This window comes from Dryobates pubescens, chromosome 23 (assembly GCF_014839835.1).
Source record: "Dryobates pubescens isolate bDryPub1 chromosome 23, bDryPub1.pri, whole genome shotgun sequence".
In the NCBI taxonomy this organism is placed as follows: domain Eukaryota; kingdom Metazoa; phylum Chordata; class Aves; order Piciformes; family Picidae; genus Dryobates; species Dryobates pubescens.
This window is the reverse complement of record NC_071634.1, coordinates 14,374,045-14,395,117: the sequence shown is the minus strand read 5'-3', so window position 1 is coordinate 14,395,117 and position 21,073 is coordinate 14,374,045. Positions and strand designations below refer to the sequence as shown.

Below are 21,073 nucleotides of genomic sequence, written 5' to 3'. Positions count from 1 at the left end.
GACTCTCCCTAGGAGATCCCTGTCTCTCTTGGTCTGGGAACTCCAAAACTGGACACAGTATTCCAGGTGTTGTCTCACCAGGGCAGAGCAGAGGGGCAGGAGAACCTCCCTAGGCCTGCAGAACACACTTTTCTAGCTGCACCCCAGATACCATTGGCCCTCTTGGCCCCAAGGGCACATTGCTGTCCCATGGCACCATCCTGTCAGAATCCTTCCTTTATGCCCAGGACAGTTAGTCATGTATAGAGGTATTCAACCAAGTTCTGTAGTTGAAGCAAAGTTTAGATGAAACAGAAAAGAGAAAAAATGTCAAGACAAAAGTCTCTCTCTCCCCTGGAATGGCTAAAGTGGCTCTACAGTTATTGTCTGGACAATACATGTGTCTATTCAAATAAACCAAACAGGATGGTTTAGGTTAGAAATTAGTTCTCAATACTACTTTTTTTTTACCTTCCATTCCCTTGAGAGTGTATTAGGATCCAATAAGTTCTTTACCATGAGGGTGGTGGAACACTGCAACAGGCTGCCCAGGGAGGTAGTTGAGGCCTCATCCCTGGAGATATTCAAGGTGAGGCTTGAGAGGGCTGATCTTGTTGAGGATGTCCCTGCTGAGTGCAGGGGGGTTGGACTGGATGAGCTTTGGAGGTCCCTTCCAAGCCAGACCATTCTGTGAGCCTAATGACCTAAAGATGTAACAGGCACTGGGTTTTGAAAATCAGTGACTATCCACATGCAGGTGTTTTCAAGAAAGAGAAGATAATGCCACTCAAAATGTGATTTTAGTTCTGTAGTTGACAAATGCAGATGAGTAGTGAATTAAGGGCTCGATAGAGTGCTAATAAATGTTATTCCATACATTGCAATAAATTGGTAAGGTAGAAGTAGAGAGGTAGAAAGATTCTTGGACTACACACAGCTAGAGAAGAACAAGTCAGGATATAAAGAGTGGCTTTAAATCTGCTTATCCAAGCCTGCAGAAAGCATCAGATTGGTGAGTAAAGGCTCCCAAATATTTGAAGCCCAACAAATCACTCCTTTTCAAAAGCCTGCTGCAGGTTATTTGCCACCCAGATGAGTGAGGTGGACTTTGGTCTGACATTCCTGCACTAGCTCAGTCATTCTGGCAGCACTGCTGACACTGGTGCTGCAGAGCATTTCCTAAATGCAGAATATTTCGTCTCAAATAACACACAGAATGCTGGTGGCTCATCTACAGCCCTGTGGTTTCAGTGTATTTGTGTCAAGGCTCCTGCTGTCACTGCAAGCTCTGCTCTCACAACCCCCCTGTAAATCAGGAGAGTGTCCCCAGGCTCATTACCAGCTCGTGTCCATGGGATCCCTTGAAGGGAAACTACTTTGCTGCCTTTCATGCAAACATCAAAGAGCACTTTGTTGTTTCCTTGGAAGCACCAGCAGTTATGCCAACCTGAAAGCAGCAATTAATGCATGACTATTGTCCCTAAAACATTCAACACACAAGACATATGGACTGGTGGAAATTCCTTCACTTTGCAGAGCCAGAGGGGTGGGAGCAGACCCCCGGCTGGTTTTGCACCGGCTGCGCTCACGCCAGCAGCGCCAGGCTCTTTCCAGCCCCGGTGGCTCTCAGACTTTGTAAGCTCTTGCACTGAACAGCAGCTCCTCAGCAGAAGGGGAGAGCCTGTACAGACATGTCCCATGGCCCTTAGAAGGCTTAGTTTGGACAGGAGGACAAATTTCTTCACTCAAATGGTTGTGAAGTCCTGGAACAGACTCCCCAGGGAAATGGTTGAATCTTCATCCCTCAAGGGACTGCAAAGATGTGGTGCTGAGGGAGATGTTTTAGCAGCAGGCTTGGTAGAGTTAGGTTAGCACTTGGACTTGACGATCTTAAAGGTCTTTTCCAGCCTACATGACTCTAAGATCACATGAGGACTTCATGCTTTTGAAGCTGCTCTGGACAGCTCCTTGCCCTGTTGGCCTCATGGCCATTTCCAAATCTCCTCTGAGGAAAAAGCCATTACCCAGCACGAGCACCACCAAAACCTCACTGTCCAGCGCTGCAGCTCGGCAACCCAGAGGTGACAAGCCAGACAGCTGAATGCCTAATGCCTGCAGATCCAGAGCAGACAACCTTTACTGCCTTCAAAACTAGAAAACAAGCCAGGAGTGCCAGCATCACGTTCTGGAGAGCCATTTGGGCTCATTACTGGTATGTGGTTTCTGTCCCTGAAATTACCTACGCTGTGTGTCTTGCAAATGATCTGCAGGGAACAGCATGTAACTCTGAATGAAAAACTGGAAGGAAGAGATGAATGGGGCTGTGTTCTATTTTTTTCCTCCTTCTCTTGAGGAAATCTTAGTAGTTACTATAACAACCCTGGCCAGATCCCATCTTGTTTCGTAGGGTAACAAACAGACAACAAAAAAGGCTGATTTTTGCTTTGAGAAAAATCCCAGTCTTGGTGAATTTCCTCTTTCAGCTCGGTGGGGAGAAGGGAACTTTCTCAGAGAAAAGGCTCCGAGAGGGTTCCCGAGCTGGGACAAAAGAGGGGCACAGAAAAGTGAACAAAAGTGCCAAGCGCAAGGAGCACGCTGAGGAGATGCCTTTCACATGGCTTGGAGGTGCTCAGGTAGTTGTAACAAACAACACACAGCCTCAGAATCTCCTTAGGGAAAAGCTCTCAGATAATGACAGAACTGTCAGGGCTGGAAGGGACCTCAAGGATCATCCAGTTCCAACCCCCCTGCCATGGGCAGGGACACCTTCCACCAGACCAGGTTGCTCACGGCCTCATCCAGCCTGGCCTTGAATGCCTCCAGGGAGGGGACATCTGGACACTGGAGCAGGCTGCTCAGAGAGGGTGTGGAGTCTCCTTCTCTGGAGACCTTCAAACCCCACCTGGATACATTCCTGTGCAGACTACCCTAGGTCATCCTGCTTTTGACAGGGGGCTTGCACTCAATGATCTCTGGAGGTCCCTTCCAACCTCTAACATTCTGTGATTCACAACCTCTGTAGGCAACCTGTTTCAGTGTCTCACCACCCTCACTGTAAAGAATGTCTTCCTAGTGTCCAGGCTAAACCTCCTCAGGTTGCCCAGAGCCCCATCCAGCCTGGCCTTAAGAACTTCCAGGAATGAGGCTTCCACCACCTCTTTGGGCAACCTGTTTCAGTGTCTCATCACCCAGGTGTCTTTCTACAGCTTCTAGAACAGTCAAGCACCTTCTTTGAACCACAGCCTCCAAAAACACCAGGACATCACAGTGTGCAACAGCTCCAAATGCCAACCACCTTCACTGCCTGGCTTTTGACATGATGCAGCATTGTGATGATGGTTGATAAAGACAACAATGACACTTCATTCCTCTTTTAACAGGGAAAAAGAGGCCTGCCAACAAGGTTGTGCTCCTGTTTCAATATTTATTGTTGCTTGATTTCTCCCCTGCTATCTGTAGGAAGAAGTGTCACTGGAGTCTTTACAGCATCACTTCAAAAAAAGGGAGGAAAAAAAAGCAACCACAGTTTGTAGTCGTATGGATCATTTCTCTCATCCCCCTTCTCTCACTAGAGCACTTCTAGTGGTGGATGGTGGGGTCTCAGCTCCCACAATAGGGTGCTAGACAGACCATCTGCACCCAAAGGATGTTCTTACAAACCTAAGCCCAGAAGCAGTGCCAGGGATCTACCAAGCTCACAGCATAGCATGGTGTGGGTTGGAAGGGACCTCTGGAGATCATCCAGTCCAACCCCACTGCTAAAGCAGACTCACCCCCAGCAGCTTGCCCAGGATCACAATGTCCAGGTGGGTTTGGAATGTCTCCAGAGAAGGAGACGCCACAACCTCTCTAGGCAGCCTGCTCCAGTGTTCTGCCACTCTTACAGCGAAGAAGTTTCTCTTCATGTTCAGATGGAACTCACTGTGTTCTAGTTTGTGCCCTTCTCCTGTCACTGGGCACCAATGAAAAAAAAGAGTCTGGCTCCATCATCTTGACCTTCACCCTTTAGATATGGATCAGCACTGAGAAGATTCTCTCTTAGTCTTCTGAGATGCCTCCAGGAAAGTAGCCCCCACAACTCTGAGCTGATCCTTCACTGGCACATGGAGTCCCTGATGGCAGCAGTCTGGCAGGACAGCAAACAGCTGCACTGGGTCCTATGAATGACTGCACACAGGTACATGCATCAGATGGCTCCATCCAGCACGTGAGCTCTTGCACTGATTCTTCACCTTGCCCTCCTTGCTCAGGGGCACGCTGCTTCTGTCTGAGAGATCTGTGCCTTCTCGTCTCTTGGATCTCAGCGGATGCCTACACATGGCTTAGAGCTGCCTCCAGAAACCCATATGTGCACATACAGACCGTAATAACAGTCATTATGCCAGTAGCACTACAACACTCCTGCTACAGAATCAACAGAAAAGGAGTCAAGTTTTGCATCTGAGCCTCTGAAGACAAAATCCACTGATGGGCCAGGCCACGTGGGAACGGTTTCCACCTCGCTCTGCTCACACAGGGCTCGTGTCAGGGGTTCAAGGCCTCGTCGGCCCAGCGATGGCCACCGTGTGCCTGAGACTTTCGATCGCTCCAGGTTGGGACCAAAGCTGAAACACTGGCAGAGGATGTAAGGCAAGAGTCTTCTGGCCAGCAGCACCACGTATTTGACGTGGGGTATGGAAATCCAGCTGTGCTCTGCCATCACAACTCAACAGCTCCCGATTCCGTCTCGCTGCGCAACGGATGCTGCATACGGCAGACTTGACTCCAGCTGGCCCTATTGTATTGGATCCACAGTGACAGACAACAGGAGCCAGAAACTTTTTGTTCAAGTAGAGCCAGCAGATGTGACACTGAATAAACACAGACAGTCAATCTGCTGAGTAAGAAGGTATCGTTCATATAAATAACATACATCTAATCCTGCTTCCATCTTAAACCCAAATATGGGAATGCAAGATGCTCGGCGCTCTGCTGATTTCTGCTCCGAACAATGAGATGAAACAAAGGCAGAGAGCACAACACAGCCCCTTCTGAGCTCACTTTCATTCTGGTTTCACTTTTGCTTGGAATTATTACTATTATCAGCTCCACAGCTTCCCCCACGAGGAGCTTCCCGCAGAGCATTAACAGTCTGTCCTGCCTAATGTCAGAGGGGATAAGTTAGCCTTATCAAAATATCTCCTGGGCCCTACTGCTTCTCCTGATGGACCCTTAATTACAGAGCAATTAAAAGTATTATTCCAATCATTTTAACCTCACACATTTCAAAAGTAGCCATTGCACCCACCCAGGGGTTTCTCCTGGCCTCAGCGACAGGACTTGCTGGCCCTGATCTCTGCAGTGACACATTGCCAGCTTATTGGGAAAGTTTGCAAGTTCACAGCTGCCAAAAAATTATTTCCTTAGAAAGGCAGTAATGACATGAATTAGCTGAAGGAAAGCTCCACTAAAGAGGTTACAGCAAATATTGACATGAGGTTGGTGCCTTAGAGTCGTAGAATCGTTTCGGTTCAAAGAGACCTTAAAGATCATCCAGTCCAACCATCAACCCAGCACTGCCAGGTCACCACTAACCCATGGCCCTCAGCACCACAGCCACACAGCTTTGAAACAATCCTTTAATGGAGAAAATTTCTCCTACTGTCCAAGCTAAACCTCCCCTGCTGCAACCTGAGGACATTTCCTCTTGTCCTATCGCTTGCCCCTTGGGAGAACAGATTGACTTCACATGACTCCAACCTTCTTTCAGTGAGTTGTAGAGAGCCAGGAGGTCTCTCCTCAGCCTCTTTTTCTCCAGGCTGAACAACCCCAAGGCCTTCAGTTGCTCCTACCAAGACTTGTGCTCTGCACCCTTCACCAGCTTCACTGCCCTTCTCTGGACAGAAAGCACACAGAGAAACTCCACAACTGCAGAGTACACCTGCAACATTTTCTTCCCCAAAAGGGCTGTCAAGGCCTGGAGCTGGCTCTCCAGGGCAGCAGTGGAGTTCCCACTCCTGGAGAAACTGAAAAGCTGTGTAAATGTGGTGCTGAGGGACATGGTTTAGTGGCGAGCTGGCAGTGCTGGGTTAATAGCTGGACTTGTTTTCAGAGTTTTCCAACCTAAACAACTCTGTTTAGCAACAAAACACAACACAATCCAGTGCTGGGCATGTGTCCCCTGAGGATTAACGCTTAAGGACCTCTACAGGACAGGAAAGCTTTTAATTGTGTTGAGAACTTGCTGTATTGAACAATAAATGAGGAAGAGAGGACTGTCACTGAGACCAATTACACTTGGTAGGGCTGTGCTAGGCTTCCCCTCTTCAGAGGGATCAAGCCTTCCTCAAAGCACAGCCACCAGTAGGATGCAATGATGGAACACACAGCAATTGTGTGGATGCAGGGGTGAAAAAAAAACAGCCAACAATATTATTACATCTCCCTACATTTTCCAGGGGATTAACCTCCATTCTCATTAGAGATTCACTTATCCATTTATTTTATTGTGTGGTGGTTGGGTTTTTTTTGCTTCATTTGCTAGTGAGCTTCTCCAAGACAAACAGTGATTTATTTGTTCCCTGAGAACCCTGGGCCATCTGTCAAGGGGAAGGAGCTCTCCATCAACGGCTGCTTCCTCAACAAACCCTTTCTAGATTTTAATTTGCCACCTAAATTGCCACAGGAAGCCAAACAGCTTTTAGTAGTACATACACAGACACACACACAGAGGACTTCAAAGCACACGGTCAGGTATGCTGAGCACAGCAAGTTGTAAGGGCTTGTAGCGATAGGATGTGAGGGAATGGATAGAAGCTTGAGGAGAGGAGATTGAGATGGAGATTAGGAAGAAATTCTTTGCAGTGAGGGTGGTGAGACACTGGGACAGGTTGTGCAGGGAAGTTGTGGATGCCCTCCCCCTGGAAGCGTTCAAGGCCAGGTTGAGTGAGGCCCTGAGCAGCCTGGGCTGGTGTGAGGTGTCCCTGCCCATGGCAGTGGGGCTGGAACTGGATGATCATTAAGGTCCCTTCCAACCTAAACCGTTTCATGATTCTATGACTCCACAACCTATTTTGTAACTTCAAAACAGTAGAGCCACCAACTCAAGCAAGTTCACTCACATCTCCCCACTTTGGATGTACACAAGGAGGAGGCTGGAGAAATCTGTTTGTTGGGGGGTTTCCTGTATTAATGCCATTGTAAAACACAGTTTGGCCCAGCTTAAAAATACCCTGGACTACAGACACACACACTAGAGGTTTAAATGGTGACTGAGGAAGGTGAGGATTCTTCTCAAAACATGGAAACATTCCCAAAGGCAGAGAAGTTCTAATTAGACAGAACTGGATGATCTCCACCCAACAGAATTTTCCTCCAAAAAGAGGGAAAGAAAACAAGCTGAGGCATGACAAAATCCATCAAAAAGATGAGCAGAATCATCTGCTTCTGTCCTATCAGAAGACCCAGGACCTGTGTTCATCCTCAAACATCCCTGTCACATCATGCCTCAGAGCAGCAGGCTGGAAAGCACAGGCTTATGGAAACCCACCAACTACTAACTCTGCAAAGCTTCCTGCTGTAAAGTGGCCTTCTCTGCAGTTCTCTTGGGCACACACACAAAAGACAGTCAACATGAGTGACACCATGCATTTCAGACTCAAGTTTTAGAAAGAGCTGATTTAGGAGGAAGAGATTATTCCAAGTCTCATCTGGTCTTTTCCAACCACTCCCCCCATCACCACGTGTAAGGGACTGCCCTCGGCACAGTGCTAGCTACAAGGAGCAGTTCAGCTCCCCCTGGTTTGAGAGCTGCCTGCACATTTCACAGAATGGTTTGAGTTGGAAGGGAACTTAAAGATCACCTAGCTCCAACCCCCATGCCATGGGCTGGGACAACTTCCACCAGATCAGGATGCTCCAAGCCCTGTTCAGCCTGTCCTTGAACAGTTCTAGGGATGAGGCATCTACCAAGCTCTCTGGGCAACCTGGGCCAGTGTTTCACCACCCTCACAGTAAACAATGTCTTTCTTATAGCTAACCTAAATCTCTCCTCTTTCAGTTTAAAACCATCACCCTTCATCCTACCACTACACACTCTGCTAAACAGCTCTTTTCTATCTTTCCAGCAGCCCCCTTTAAGGACTGGAAGGCCACAATAAGGTCTCCCCCAAGCCTTCTCTTCTCCAGGCTGATCAGTCCCAACTGCCTCAGTCTTTTCTCCTATGGGAATGGGAGGATTTTCATCTCACACTACACCACCTCAAAAACATTTAAAACAAAAAAAAGAAACAGTAAAAAAGGAAAAAAGGAAGAAGCAGCTGCTCTTTACCTGTCACTGAAAGCAAAATCCCAGGTTTTGGGGTCAACAGGCAGCACTTAAGATCATCACAACAAATCTTTGTTCTATAGGACTCCTCACAACTACTGATTGGTATTTTAGGAGAGCAGGGAAATACAGTAAAGCTGAACAATGCCAAGTGAAATGTAAGTGGACCAGAAACCACTAAACCTGACACAAACAGGGCAGTGACTCAGGTAAAACCACACCACTTTGCTCAGCAAAGGTCCTCCTGGAGTGCAGCCGCTGCGAAACCGCAGCTCAAACCCACCCAGCTCACTGCCTCCATCTCATCTCTCATCTACTCACCTGCACTTGGATCCTTGGAGGAATTTCCCACCTGAGAAGACAACAGCACCAAGAAGTTTGCCTGAGAGCAGTTCAGGGTCTCACCAGTGACTAGGGGGAGATGGAAGACTGGCAGGTGTGGATTCACTGGTGTCTAATAAAAGGAAGTTTCTGCTACGGCTTTAACAGAGCTGGAGTTGGGCAATCGATCGACTGTGAGACACAAATCCACTGGAAACCTGGCTTCATTACTCCTGCTTTTCACAGAAGAAATTGCTTCTAATCTAAACCTGTCTAATAAACAGGACTCCCAGAAAACAGGGCACAGGTACATTACCTCAGTAACAAAGAGAGTCCGGGGATCAATGATGTCCAAGAAGTGCCTGAATCTGCCATAAAATGAAGTCTAGAAGACAAGAGGGGAAAAAACAAAATCATCTTCAGTTAGAAATTGCCTTTCACCTGCTGCAGAGAAAGGTTTCATTTCCTCTGCAGAACTAAGCAGCAGCTAAAGCCTGCTCCAGGGCTCCAGCAACTGCACAGCAAAGATGTATTTTTCCTCCTGTTCAGATGGAGCCTCCTGGGTTCTAGTTTGTGCCTGTTGCCCTTTGTCCTGTCACTGGGCACCACTGACAACAGTCTGGCCCCAGCCTCTTGCCCCCTGCCCTTTAGCTCTTGCTGAGCACTGATCAGATCCCCTCTCAAGGCTGCTCTTCTCCAGGCTCAACAGCCCCAGGGGTCTCAGCCTTTCCTCCTCACAGAGCTGCTCCAGGCCCCCCAGCATCTTTGTAACCTCTGCTGGACTCTTTTCAGTAGTCCCTTGCCTCTCTTGAACTGGGGAGTCTAGAACTGGACCCAGTACTCCAGATATGGGCTTGCTAGAGTAGAGGGGGAAGGGAACCACTCTCAACCTGCTGGTCACACTCTTAATGCACCCCAGGACCCCACTGACCTTCTTGGCCACAAGAGCAAATTGCTGGGTCATGAAATTGTCCACCAGCATTCCCAGGTGCTCGTCCACAGAGCTGCTTTCCAGCAGGCCAACCCCAATCCAGAGAAGGGAGTCTGAAAGGAGGGGAGGATGTTTGTGGAACATGAGAGCATGGGCAGCTCCAAGGGAAGGGAGAGCAGTTTTGACTCAGTATTTAGAAATAAAAATTGAATTTAGGCAAGCCCAAAGCAGCAGCCCATGAAATATTGATCTGTGGAGAGCACTCAGAACACATCTGCATCATCGCTCCAGCACCAGTCTGGATTCTTTCATCTGGATGCAGATGTAGGCCAACTACCAGCACTGCCTTACTGCAGCCTAAACTCTCATCCTGAGGTTGGCACAAGCGAATGCACACAGCCCAGGGGCTGCTCTCTCCCACAGCTTCCCCCCAGAGGAGAGCAGGAATGAGCCAGGTCACAGATCTCCACCTGCTCTCGACCACTGTGCATGCAAATCTGTTTGCATTCCTTGTGCAGAAGCAGGCTCTAGACAGAGGAGTGGGAAATGGGTGCAGCAGCCAGGGTGGCACTAATCACAGCCTGGCAGTGGTTTATGAAGCATACTGGTTCTGCTCTGCTGAATCCACTGGGCACAGAGACACACCAGTAGCACTGCTGCTTCTCCAGGCAGCAATCCCTCTCTAATGGCAGCTCCCAGCGTGGCAGCACCCTTCTCTCAGCCACTGAACCAAACTCTCTGCTGTTATTCCTCCATGTTCCACACTAAAAAAAGCCAAACCCACAACTAAACAAAATAGCTTCACACAACTCCAGGGAAAAAAAAAGCCCCGGTGGTTTTTAATTAGCATTGATTTAATTAACACTAATTCTGGTACTTTCTAGCTTCTGTGAGCTTGACATTTTGCTGCCTTCCCTTTCTCTTCAGGATGAAGCTCCCTGCAGATGCCACTGGGCTCTGCATCACCGCTGCCCGGCGCTTGCCAGCGGTGCAGGGGGTGAGGTGACTAATGCATGACTCACTGCGTCCCTCCTCACCATCCTCAGCACTCCCACCTGCTATCACCATCCTCCTTCTCCCACTGCCCATCCTCCTGTGCTGGCTCAATGCTGAACAGCAAGGAGAGAGCTCAGAGCAGTTGTGAGTGCACAAGTTAACCAAGGTGGGGGATTTGAACCCTGAGCGGTCTCACCGGCACACGAGGTGAAAGCCAGCTCTCGACAACACCTCTGACCATCAAGGATGCACTAAGAGACCAAGTGAGGAGACTCAAGCCTCAGTTCATCCTTCCTCCCCGGAGGCAGGCAACAAGACCCAACTCATCAGCTGTGCTTTCCACTTTCTTTTTGCATTGCCATGACTTCTCCAAAATGCAATTACTCGAACGTGCATTCCCTTGCTCCTCTTATGAGCCACCTGGAAGTGAAAAACTCCTCTTGGAAGTCTCCCACCAAGGGGAGACCACCCAACCTTTCCAGAAGAAGGGCTATTGTCACCCTGAGGATCATTCTCCATCACAGAGACTGAAGACAAAACCTGCCTGTTCTCCTTCCCAGATCCCAAGACCCAGGATGTGTTGCAGTCCCATGACAGTGAGTTACCCTTCATCTCTCTGCACTCTCAGGTCAGTTCAGCAGTGTTCCTCATCTTCCCCACAGAATGGCACAAGAGAAGACAAACCATTAACCAACTTCTTGCTCTGCTGCCTCTAATCCAAAGTCCTTCAAATGAGGCATTGAACCTCATTCACTCCCACACCAAAGAGAGCAGCTTTGTTAATCAAGCAACTGGAAAAAACCCAACATTCTAACTGGTGAAAAAACACTTTCCCCAGCACACTTCTCCCCCTCATGCACAGCAAACTGGGCTCATCTGCAATCAAAAACCCAGAGGGAAAGAAGCAAATAAAGCTCAGCTTTGGACAGGGGAAAGTAGCATGAAAGTGAGGTGAGTGGGCTGGGCACTGGTCCCCAGTTCTACATCCAAACCATCTCCAAGGCAATTCACGGTGCCATACCTTGTTTCATGCAGAACACCACCACCACAAGCATCCCAAAGTAGAGGAGAAGGAGCTTGAACAAGCTGGGTTTGTCTTTTCTAAACTTTGATGCAGGAGAACCTCATTTTGCCACAACAAAAGCTCTATGACCTGAGAGCCACATAAAAGAGAACCAAATCGAAGCCAAGAGCAAAGTCGCCTTCTTGAGGCTGCATCTACACATCAGCACTGCACATTCCACCTCTCAGCAGAGGATTCGGCAGGCTGAGCAAAACCCATCTGCTGTTCCAGCAGCCATCCAGGCATGAGACTTTGTGGTTTTCCTTTTTGGATGACTCTGGAAAGCTACTTCACTGCTAGGCCTTGCTGGTTGCCTTTCCATCATCCAGGTTAGTTCCTGCTTCCCAGGTTTAGTCTCCTGACTAGAAGCCAGCAGAATGTTTTTAACCAACTCCTGGGATTTGTTTTCACAGAGCTGCATGCAAAACAAGCAGGAAAAGAGGAAAAACAAAACCCTCCACCAAATCCTAATCATTCAGATCCTAAACCAGATCCAACTGCTGCACCTCAGCTGCAACTCAAGATGCCTTCATGAATATAACCACAAACCTGAACTGTGTTAAGCCCCAGAGGAGATCTTCTCAAGACAGATCAATGTCTACAGGGTGGGGGGCAAGAGGATTTGGCCAGACTCTTGTCAGGGGTGCCCAGTGACAGGACAAAGGGCACAAAGTGGAACCAAGGAGGTTCCATCTGAACATGAGGACAAACTTCTTTGCTGTGAAGGTGCTGGAGCACTGGAAGAGGTCACCCTGAAGGGGATGAGAGGATCAAGCCCCAAGGCAGTGACACAGCCAGAACTGTTCATTGCCCCAGCATAAGCCAGCAGCACACAGTTAAACCCAGCCTTCAGTGAGGATTCAAGATGGTTCCTTTGTACCAGGATCACTTCCAGCTCTGGTCATCATATTCATGCAAAGGATGGAGCTTGCAAGATGCCCTTCAGCCCCCCAATGTCCATCCATGGTCTTTTTCACCATTTTATTCCTATAACATCTGTTGTAGTAAACAATTATCTGGGAGAAAACGGAATAACACAAATTTCCTGTGATTAATTGCAGCTATTTTGGGACCTCTCAGCAGCCTGCAAGCAAGATGAAGTTCTGCAAAGCAGCTAGGAATATTAATTCCCTTACATGGCACAGCAGCTGAGAGTGAGCTCAGGAGCACGTTACAGCTCCAGCTCATTGAAGTGGCTGTGTTGGGGCCATGCAAGCTCCAGCTGACTCCAAGATAAAGACCTAGAAGGAAACTACCTGCAGGCTCAAGAAGGGCAGTGGAGACAGGCAAGTGCCCATCAGCAAGCACCTGTTCATCACTGAGAGAGTGAGTGGGCAGCAGGTCAAGGGAGAAGATTCCACCCCTGCGCTCAGTTCTGCTGACACCTCACCTGCAGTGCTGGGAGCCAGCTCTGGAGTCCTCAGCACAGACAGGGACCTGTTGGAGCAGGGCCAGAGGAGGACACAGCAATGCTGGAAGCCCTCTGCTGTGAGGCCAGGCTGAGAGAGCTGGGGTTCTTCAGCCTGGAGAAGAGAAGGCTGCAGGGAGAACTTCTGGTGGCCCTTCAGAACTTAAGGGGGTGATCAGAAAGCTGGGGACAGACTCGTTAGCAGGTCCTGTTGTGACAGGACAAGAGGTGATGGTTGGAAACTAAAAGAAGGAGATTCAGACTAGAGAGAAGGAAGAAATGTTTCACAGTAAGGGTGGTGACACCATGGTGCAGGTTATCCAGGGAGGTGGTAGATGCCCCATCCCCAGAACCATTCCAGGTCAGGTTGGACACTGCTCTGAGCAACCTGCTCTAGTTGCAGATCTCTCTGCTGACTGCAGGGGGGTTGGAACTGGATGACCTTTTACAGGTCCTTTCCAATCCAATCCAGTCCAAACCTGTGCTTCTGTGACTCCTCCAACGTGTGTGCCGGGCAGCGCAGGGAAGAACAGGAGATATGCACAACTTCATCCATTTAATTACAGTGTGTTTTTAAAAAGGATTTAATTAAGCCAGAGGAGAGGGAAGAGGGAAGGAAAAAAAAAAAAGAAGAAGAAAAAAAAGGGCATGCAGACTTGGGGTTTGGTTTTTTGAGCTAAAAAAAATAAGGCTTACGTCAGCTTTAAATTAATTAGGAAGACATTTAAGTTAAACCAAACAAAACTAAGTAAATTGAAGGCACTGAGCATCAAGGCTCTGGCAAGGTAGAGGCAGAGAGCAGAGCTGTGCTAACTGCACAAGCACTTGTGGTCTGTGGTTTAGCCCTTTACAAATTCAGGTCAAAGCTAAGGATTCTCAGCCCTTGGACGCTGTCAGTTTCACTGGGTAGTATTAAAGGGCCAGAAGTCTGTATGGGAGTTGCTCCTGCAGCTCAGTAACTTCAGCTGCCTGCCGTGACAGGTCTGGTCATGAACACGAATGCAGCATGGAAACCTTTCATGGGTATCACATGGAACAGCAGAGGTTTGCTTCTTGGAGCCCTGCCCAGTTCAAGAGGCTGCAGAGATGCTGAGGGGCCTGGAGCAGCTCTGTGAGGAGGAAAGGCTGAGAGCCCTGGGGCTGTTGAGCCTGGAGAAGGGCAGCCCCAGAGGGGATCTGAGCAATGCTCAGCAAGAGCTAAAGGGCAGGGGGCAAGAGGATGAGGCCAGACTCTTCTCAGTGGTGCCCAGTGGTAGGACAAGGGACAGCAGGTACAAACCAAAACCCAGAAGGTTCCCCTTGAGCTTCCATAAGCAAAACCTTTTTTGCTATGAGTGTGAGAGAACACTGGAACAGTGCCCAGAGAGGTTGTGGAGTCTGCTTCTCTGGAGAGATGCCAAACCTGCCTGGACATTGCAATCCTGGGCAACCTGCTCTGGGTATCCCTGCTCGAGCAGAAGGGTTGGACTGGATGGTCTCCAGAGGTCCCTTCCCACTCCCACCACGCTGTGATTTTATGATTCCATGGAACTCCCTGTTCAAAACCCAGCCCTGGCTGATCGAGATATAAAAAGCCAACGGATGGCTTTTCTTGGCAGGTTCTGTGCAGCGAACAGACAAACCTGAAACCCAAAGGTGTCTGCTTTTCCTCTTCCTTCTCTGAAATCCATCTTTAAGCATGTGTTTGCAGGACCCTATGGACTCCACATGTTGAACAGGGTCAGCCCACCTGAAGGGCTGAGAAAGCAACGTTTGGAGGTGGCAAACGCCATTCGGTGCACACCAACTTCATCTCCAGGAGCTTGTAGGAGCAGAGTTAAGCCAGTTATGAACAAACCTTAAACATCCCTCTTTTAAGAGAATCTCTTCTCCAAAATGGTTATCCTTTAGGGGAGAGGAGCTGTGTTCACTTTTTGAAGTGGAAAACAACATCAGACTGAGCAGCAGGAGGAGAAACGTCTGTGTCAACCTTACACTAGGGCTCTGTTCCCCCTGCGCCTCTACCAGGGCTTCCAGCAGTCACAGTAAGCAAGCAGCAGGCCATTAAGCTCCTGAGAGCCACACCTCATCAACAGCCTCTTGATCTGTGTGTTCTTGAAAGGCTTATCTTGGACACTGAAGGCATGTGGTTTTGCTGGGAGATAATAAACCCTACCCGAGCTTTAAATGTACCAGAGCGACAAAAATGAAGAGCAGGGAATAATGAGGGCTTTTCAGCACTTCCAAGGCATGTCAGAGATGAGAGTGCACGGAGTTCCAACATGTGAAATACCTGCAAGGTCACGCTCAGACATCAGCACATCTGTAAGGACACTGTTAATATCGCAGCCAAGGAAGTGGCCTCTTTGCCCAACAGAATAAAGCAGCCTAAGCACACCACATCGTCCATGACCTCTTCACAGGATAAAAGATCTCTCCCTCCCCTGAAGAATCTGAATCTGTCACTTGGTGGTGGTGGTGGTTCCTACTTCATACAGAGCTTTTGAGCTCTGCTTGGTGAGATGACCACCCTCAGCTTCAGCTGGGAAGGAAATCAGCTCTCTTCTTGCTCCCAGTCCCACACCAGCCAGGACAGCCTCATGCTGCTTTTCAGAGGGCTGACTCAAATAAAACCACCAGAAGTTAACTGGTGCTACCTTTGCCCAGCAGTCAACATCCCTGGTTAGCAATTAGCTGCTCCTACACCTGATTGAGGCCCTCACTGCAAAGGGATAGAAAGCAAAACAAAGGCATTTATTTTACTGAGGGTAAGCAGCTGGGCTACAGAACAAGACCCCAGAGTAGTGGGAACAGGCATTTAGTGCTCTGGCTCTAGAAAAAGGAGCACTTAAAAAACCCTTAAAGGAGAAATAAAAGGCGTTTGCCAGCCACTTTAGAACCATTTGTCAGAAAACTAAGTCCTTACCACACCTTCTGAACCCCAACACCCTCATTTCTTCTTTTACCTAAAGCCAGCCTGCCTGCCTTGGGAGGCAGAGCTCTTCCCAGCAAAGAAACAACAACAAAAAGGTGACTCAACAGAATGCAACCTGCCTGAAGATGACTTAAAACCACCGAGCCAAGAGACAGGCAAAGGGGAATTTCATAACCTGCAGAGGTGGTGCTGGGGATGGAGCTCTCCCTCCTCCTGTCCTAAATTCTGCTCAGCCACTTCCCAGCAGCTCTGGGTCACAGCAGGGGAAGGAAACCACCCTGTCTGCTCTGAACCAAAATCCCCAGGCAGCTCAGTTTGCTCTCCAAGGGTTTTGTTTCTAACACACAACTTTTCCTTGTTTTCTACCCCAGGGACAAAGATGCCTAGCACAGCTCCCTGCATCTCTCCCAGTCCCAGTTTGTAGTCAAATCTCCCCTGAAACAGCCCCAGACCTGCTCCCAGCCAGTGTTTCAGAGGCAAAGGGAATGCTGTCATCACTCAGGGCTACGTCTAGAATTTAAACAACCACCCCAAGCGTCACTAATCCCTTCCAAAACAAGCCAGGCATCCTTTGTCAGCTGGACTGCTGAAGCTCAGCTCCTGTAAACAAATAAAACCCTGCAACAAGCCACAGAACGGTCAGGAGAGTTGTGGGGGTAACACAATGAACAGCTGATAGAACGGGATGGTGGTATTTAAGGTCCACTGATCCCTCACAGGAGCACACAGGCATCCTTCCCCAGCACTGGGGAAGGAAGTTTGGCAGTAAAGAGTAAGGTTAAGACAGGGAAAATAAACAGAATCACTTAGATTGAAAAAGACCTTTAGGATCAAGCCCAACCATTAACCCAACACTGCCAAGTGACCACTAAACCATGGCCCTCAGCACCACATCTCCATGGCTTTGAAACCCCTCCAGAGATGGGGACTCCACCACTGCCCTGAGCAGCCTGGGCCAGGCCTTGACAACCCTTTCAGACAATAAATTGTTTCTTATGTCCAACCTAAACTTCCCCTGTCACAACTTGAGGCTGTTTCCTCTTGTCCTGTTGCTTGTTCCTTGGTCAACCTGCACTGGGCTCCAACCTTGCAGGGAACTGTAAAGAGCCAGAAGGTCTCCCCTGGTCTCCTTTTCTCCAGGCTAAAGAACTGCAGTTCCTCACAAGACTTGTGCTCTGGAGCCTTCACCAGCTTAGTTGTTCTTTGGGCACACTGCAGCATCTCAGTGTCTTTCCTGCAGTGAACCATAACCATCCAACCCAGAGATACAGGACCTCATCTCTGCCAGGTGATAGGATGGAAGCAATGGAAGCAGGCTTGTGGCTGCAGTGCTGATGGGCCAGTCTGCTGCAGGCTCAGCAGGGACTGACCACAGGATCCAAATGGGCATCCTCATCCCCAGCAACACTTGAGCTTCCCCTGCTCTGTAGCTCCACAGGGCTGCCAGTCCCAAACTGGGCTGTCCAGCTGCACTTTGCACGTGGGCAGATGGCGCAGGAGAAAGCAGAGCAGCACAGAGCAAGAGCTGGCAGGACATCAGTACCACGACCCACAGGAAAGGAATAAAACCACTAAAGAAGGAGAGCATTTTACAACACTCAGCCCACCAGCAACACAGGCCTGAAGCATCCGGTCCCGAAGGTGCTTTCACCGACGGGGAACCCTCACCCCAGATCCAGACCACAGTGTAAACACACCCAGCCTACCCCCCAGGAGTGGCAGAGAGGAGAGAGGCGGTCTCCACTCCAGCTCTCAGGCAATCATTACCATCCTGCCATACCACTCGAAACGTTTTCTAAATGTTGCTACAAGTGACAGTCGCTCCTTAATGAACAGAACGCACCGATTCTGTGCCTGACTCGCTGCCAAGTGTGCCTCGAATCATCTGTGGTGTCTAGAAGGGAAGAGTATCTCCTCCTCCTCCTCTCCTTATTACAAAGCTCTGTCTCCCCAGCCTGAGCATCCCTCGGCTCACGCAGCCGAGCAGGCTCCCGGCACGAGGAATTCACCTCTGCCTTGCTGCCTTACTCCAAGGAGATCCTCCTTTGACCTCCCGAGCGGGGACAGAATCAGAGAATCAGTAAGGTTGGAAGAGACCTCAAAGATCATCAAGTCCAACCTGTGATAGTAGGGGAAAGGACACAAAAATCCCCCAGGGGAAATCAGCAACTGGGCTTCTCATCAACCCAACCGATTTGCTTTGGCCAATTCATAGGTCAGATGGTTGGCTGATAGAGGTCCTACAGAGCCTGTGTGTGGATGGTGGGAACAGTCTCCTTGGAGCTAGCCCCAGCAGCAGGGACATTCACATACCTCCTGCTATTCATAGAATCAATAAGGTTGGAAAAGACCCCAGAGATCATCAAGACCAACCTGTCACCCAACACCTCATGACTAACTAAGCCATGGCTTGAAGTGCCACGTCCCATCCCCTCCTTGTTGATGTGGCAACTGCAATGGCTCATTCCCACCCAGAGCAGCCCTACTCAGCTCAGGAGCAACCAACAGAACTGTGTCAGCCAGGCACTGCCCCACAAGGACGAAGAGCGGTGTCTGCCAGCTGTGCCACGGCAGGGACGCTGCAAAGTGCTTGTGGACAGAGGCTGTGGAAGGCAGTAACCAGGATGAGATGCTCTGACCCCTGTCCCAGCTCTGCTCAGCCGGGGACGGCTGCTGTGGGCCATGGGCCTTCCTCGCCATTCCCTCGCCACCAGGTACAGAGGAGGAGGAAGCTCTAAGACCACTTCCTCACCTCGCACGTCGCCCCGAACCGCGTTTCCTCAGCAGCCACCCCAAGCGATGCCATTTCGCAAGCCCTTGCCCTGCCACCCCACAGCACGGGCAGCCCGCGGTGAAGCACCCGAAGCGGCCAGCCGGGAGGAGCCCTGGCCCCGACCCCCGCCCAGTCCTCCCCACCACGCCGCCCCCTGTCTTAGAGGCCTCACTCCCTCCAGCGTGGTTCCTCACCTCCCCGCAACCTTGGGCTGGCCGCCACGCCCGCCGGAGCAGGGCCCAGCCCTCGCACTACCCTACTGGGAAGAGGAGAAGGAGGAGGCCGCGCTGCGCGCTGGTCTCCGGGCCCCCCACCCAACCTTGCTGCCCTCAGCGGCGGCCGCGGGGCTCGAACCCGGACCCTCGCAGGTGCCCGCTCCCGCCCCGAGCCACAGGGGCACGGCGGGACGCGCCAATCACCGCCCGCCGCGGGAGCCGCCGCGGGGCGGGGGGCGGCGGCTCTGAGTGACAGCGGCGCAGCCCAACCGCAGGGGGGTTCCGCACCAATCAGCACGGTGCCCTACGGGAGGGAGAGGATCGCGGGGGTCTCTGCTCACCGCGGGAGGGGGGTTGCGGGGTGGGGGGGGGTGGGGGGCGTACGACACTGCGCACGGGGCGGGTGGGGGTAGGTCAGCTCCCGCAGCCGCTTCCCGTGCCCCCCAATCCCTTTCCGCCGCCGTCGGTACCTGCTCGAAGCGGGGCTTCCCCAGCTGGAACGGGGGATAGTCTGCCGGCTCCGCCATCCCCTTCGCGCGCCGCAAGCGCCACTTTAAACAGCCTCCCCCGCCGCCGCGGCCCGCCCCTTGCCGCGCCGCCCAGCTGATTGGCCGAGGCACACCGCAGCTGCCGCGCGGCACGCTGGGAGATGGAGTCCGCCGCCGCCGCGGCGCTCCCGGACGGAGACCGAGCTGCGAGCGAAGCGGTGGGCTCTGGGACAGGGCCGTGCCGCCGCCGCCGCCAGCCAATGAGGAGGGTGGGCGGCGCAGGGGGCAACATGGGACACGGAGTCCGCAGCGGGGCGCGGGGGGAGATGTGGGTTGGTGGGAGGCGGAGCGGAGACGCGGGAGGGAGAGCGAGGGGCGTGGGAAGTAGAAATGCTTTTTTTCTCACTGCCACGGACACAGCAGCCGCAAGAGCGGTGGTGGCACAGGACACACAGGTGGTGACAGAGGAACATCACGTGGAAAGCCCATGCTTGCCTTAATTCTGTAACTGAGCAAATAAGCATAGAGTCGTGAAATCGTTTGAGGTGGAAGAGACCTCATCTAGCCCAGCCCTTAACCCAGCACTGCCAGGTCACCATGGCCCTCAGCACCACATCCACACAGCTTTGGCATCCCTCCAGGGATGGACATTCCACCGCAGCCCTGGGTAGTCTGGTCCAGGGCTTGGCCACCCTTCTGGGGAAGAAGTTGTTCCCAATATCCAGTCGAAACCTTGCCTCTGTCACAGCTTGAAGCCGTTTCTTCTTGTCCTGTAGCTTCTTACCTGGGAGAGGAGACTGATTCAGCCAGCTGTTGGTCAACAGCCCCAGATCCTTTTGCAGTGGGTACTTTCCAGCCACTCTTCCCCAAGCCTGGAGCACTCATGGGGTTGTTACGACCCGAGTGCAGGAGCTAGCACTTGGCTTTGTTGAATCTCATCCCATTGTCTTTGGCTCATTGATCAAGCCTGTCCAGATCCCTCTGTGGAACCTCCTCACCTTCAGGCAGATCAACACTCCCAGAGAACTTGGTGTAATCTGCAAATTTGGTGAGGATGCCCTTGATCCCCTCATCCAGATCATTGATAAAGAGATTAGAGAGAACTGGCCTCAAATAACAACACAGACAAAGGTGAGAGCCCAAAAGCTTTGGAAGGCAAACCTCAGATGTCATCATTTCCACGTGGAAATAGCTATTCTTCCTTTGATGGGAGTCTAGCAATTGCTGTTGGCCTTCAAAATATGTGATTAAAAATGAAGAACAGGAAACCTGGAGATAAGAAGTTTACTCTGATGCAGGCTTACTTGTCTGCTTCCTCAGCGAGATGATTTGTGGAGATAAAGCCAAGGTCATGCAGGACTGGGGGCAGAAGGGGGATGTATGAAGCCATCTCCAGAATCCTCTTCTCTAGATTAGTGGAATAAGAAGTGTCAAGGCCCTTCAGATGCTGGTGAAATTGTTTGGAGGATTAGGATCAATCCTCCAAGGAAGAGCAAAGGTCTGGCAAATAGACTGGAGATGGGGATGAAGCAGGGAAGGCAGGAGGGGTGTGAGAGGATGGTTTGGCACAGCAGAAGTAGCAGGTCAGAAGCACATTTTCCATCTAAGGAGGAATTAAACAATATAACTGGTGGGGGGAACGCCTTAATTTATGCAGGGAACAATCTAAACACAACACTT

The 21,073-nt window shown here is 50.7% G+C and overlaps 1 protein-coding gene across 1 annotated transcript in view; it reads right to left on the bottom strand.

Annotated features, from left to right (window-relative positions):
• The window catches only part of SFXN5 (sideroflexin 5), a 93,695-nt gene extending 72,949 nt beyond the window's left edge, over positions 1–20,746 (bottom strand). Inside the window, 5 exon segments of the mRNA XM_054172096.1 lie at positions 8,922–8,990; positions 19,376–19,480; positions 19,482–19,798; positions 20,392–20,496; positions 20,698–20,746. Of these exon segments, the coding sequence (XP_054028071.1) occupies positions 8,922–8,990; positions 19,376–19,480; positions 19,482–19,798; positions 20,392–20,496; positions 20,698–20,746 (645 nt within the window).
• Positions 20,747–21,073: the final 327 nt, after the last annotated feature.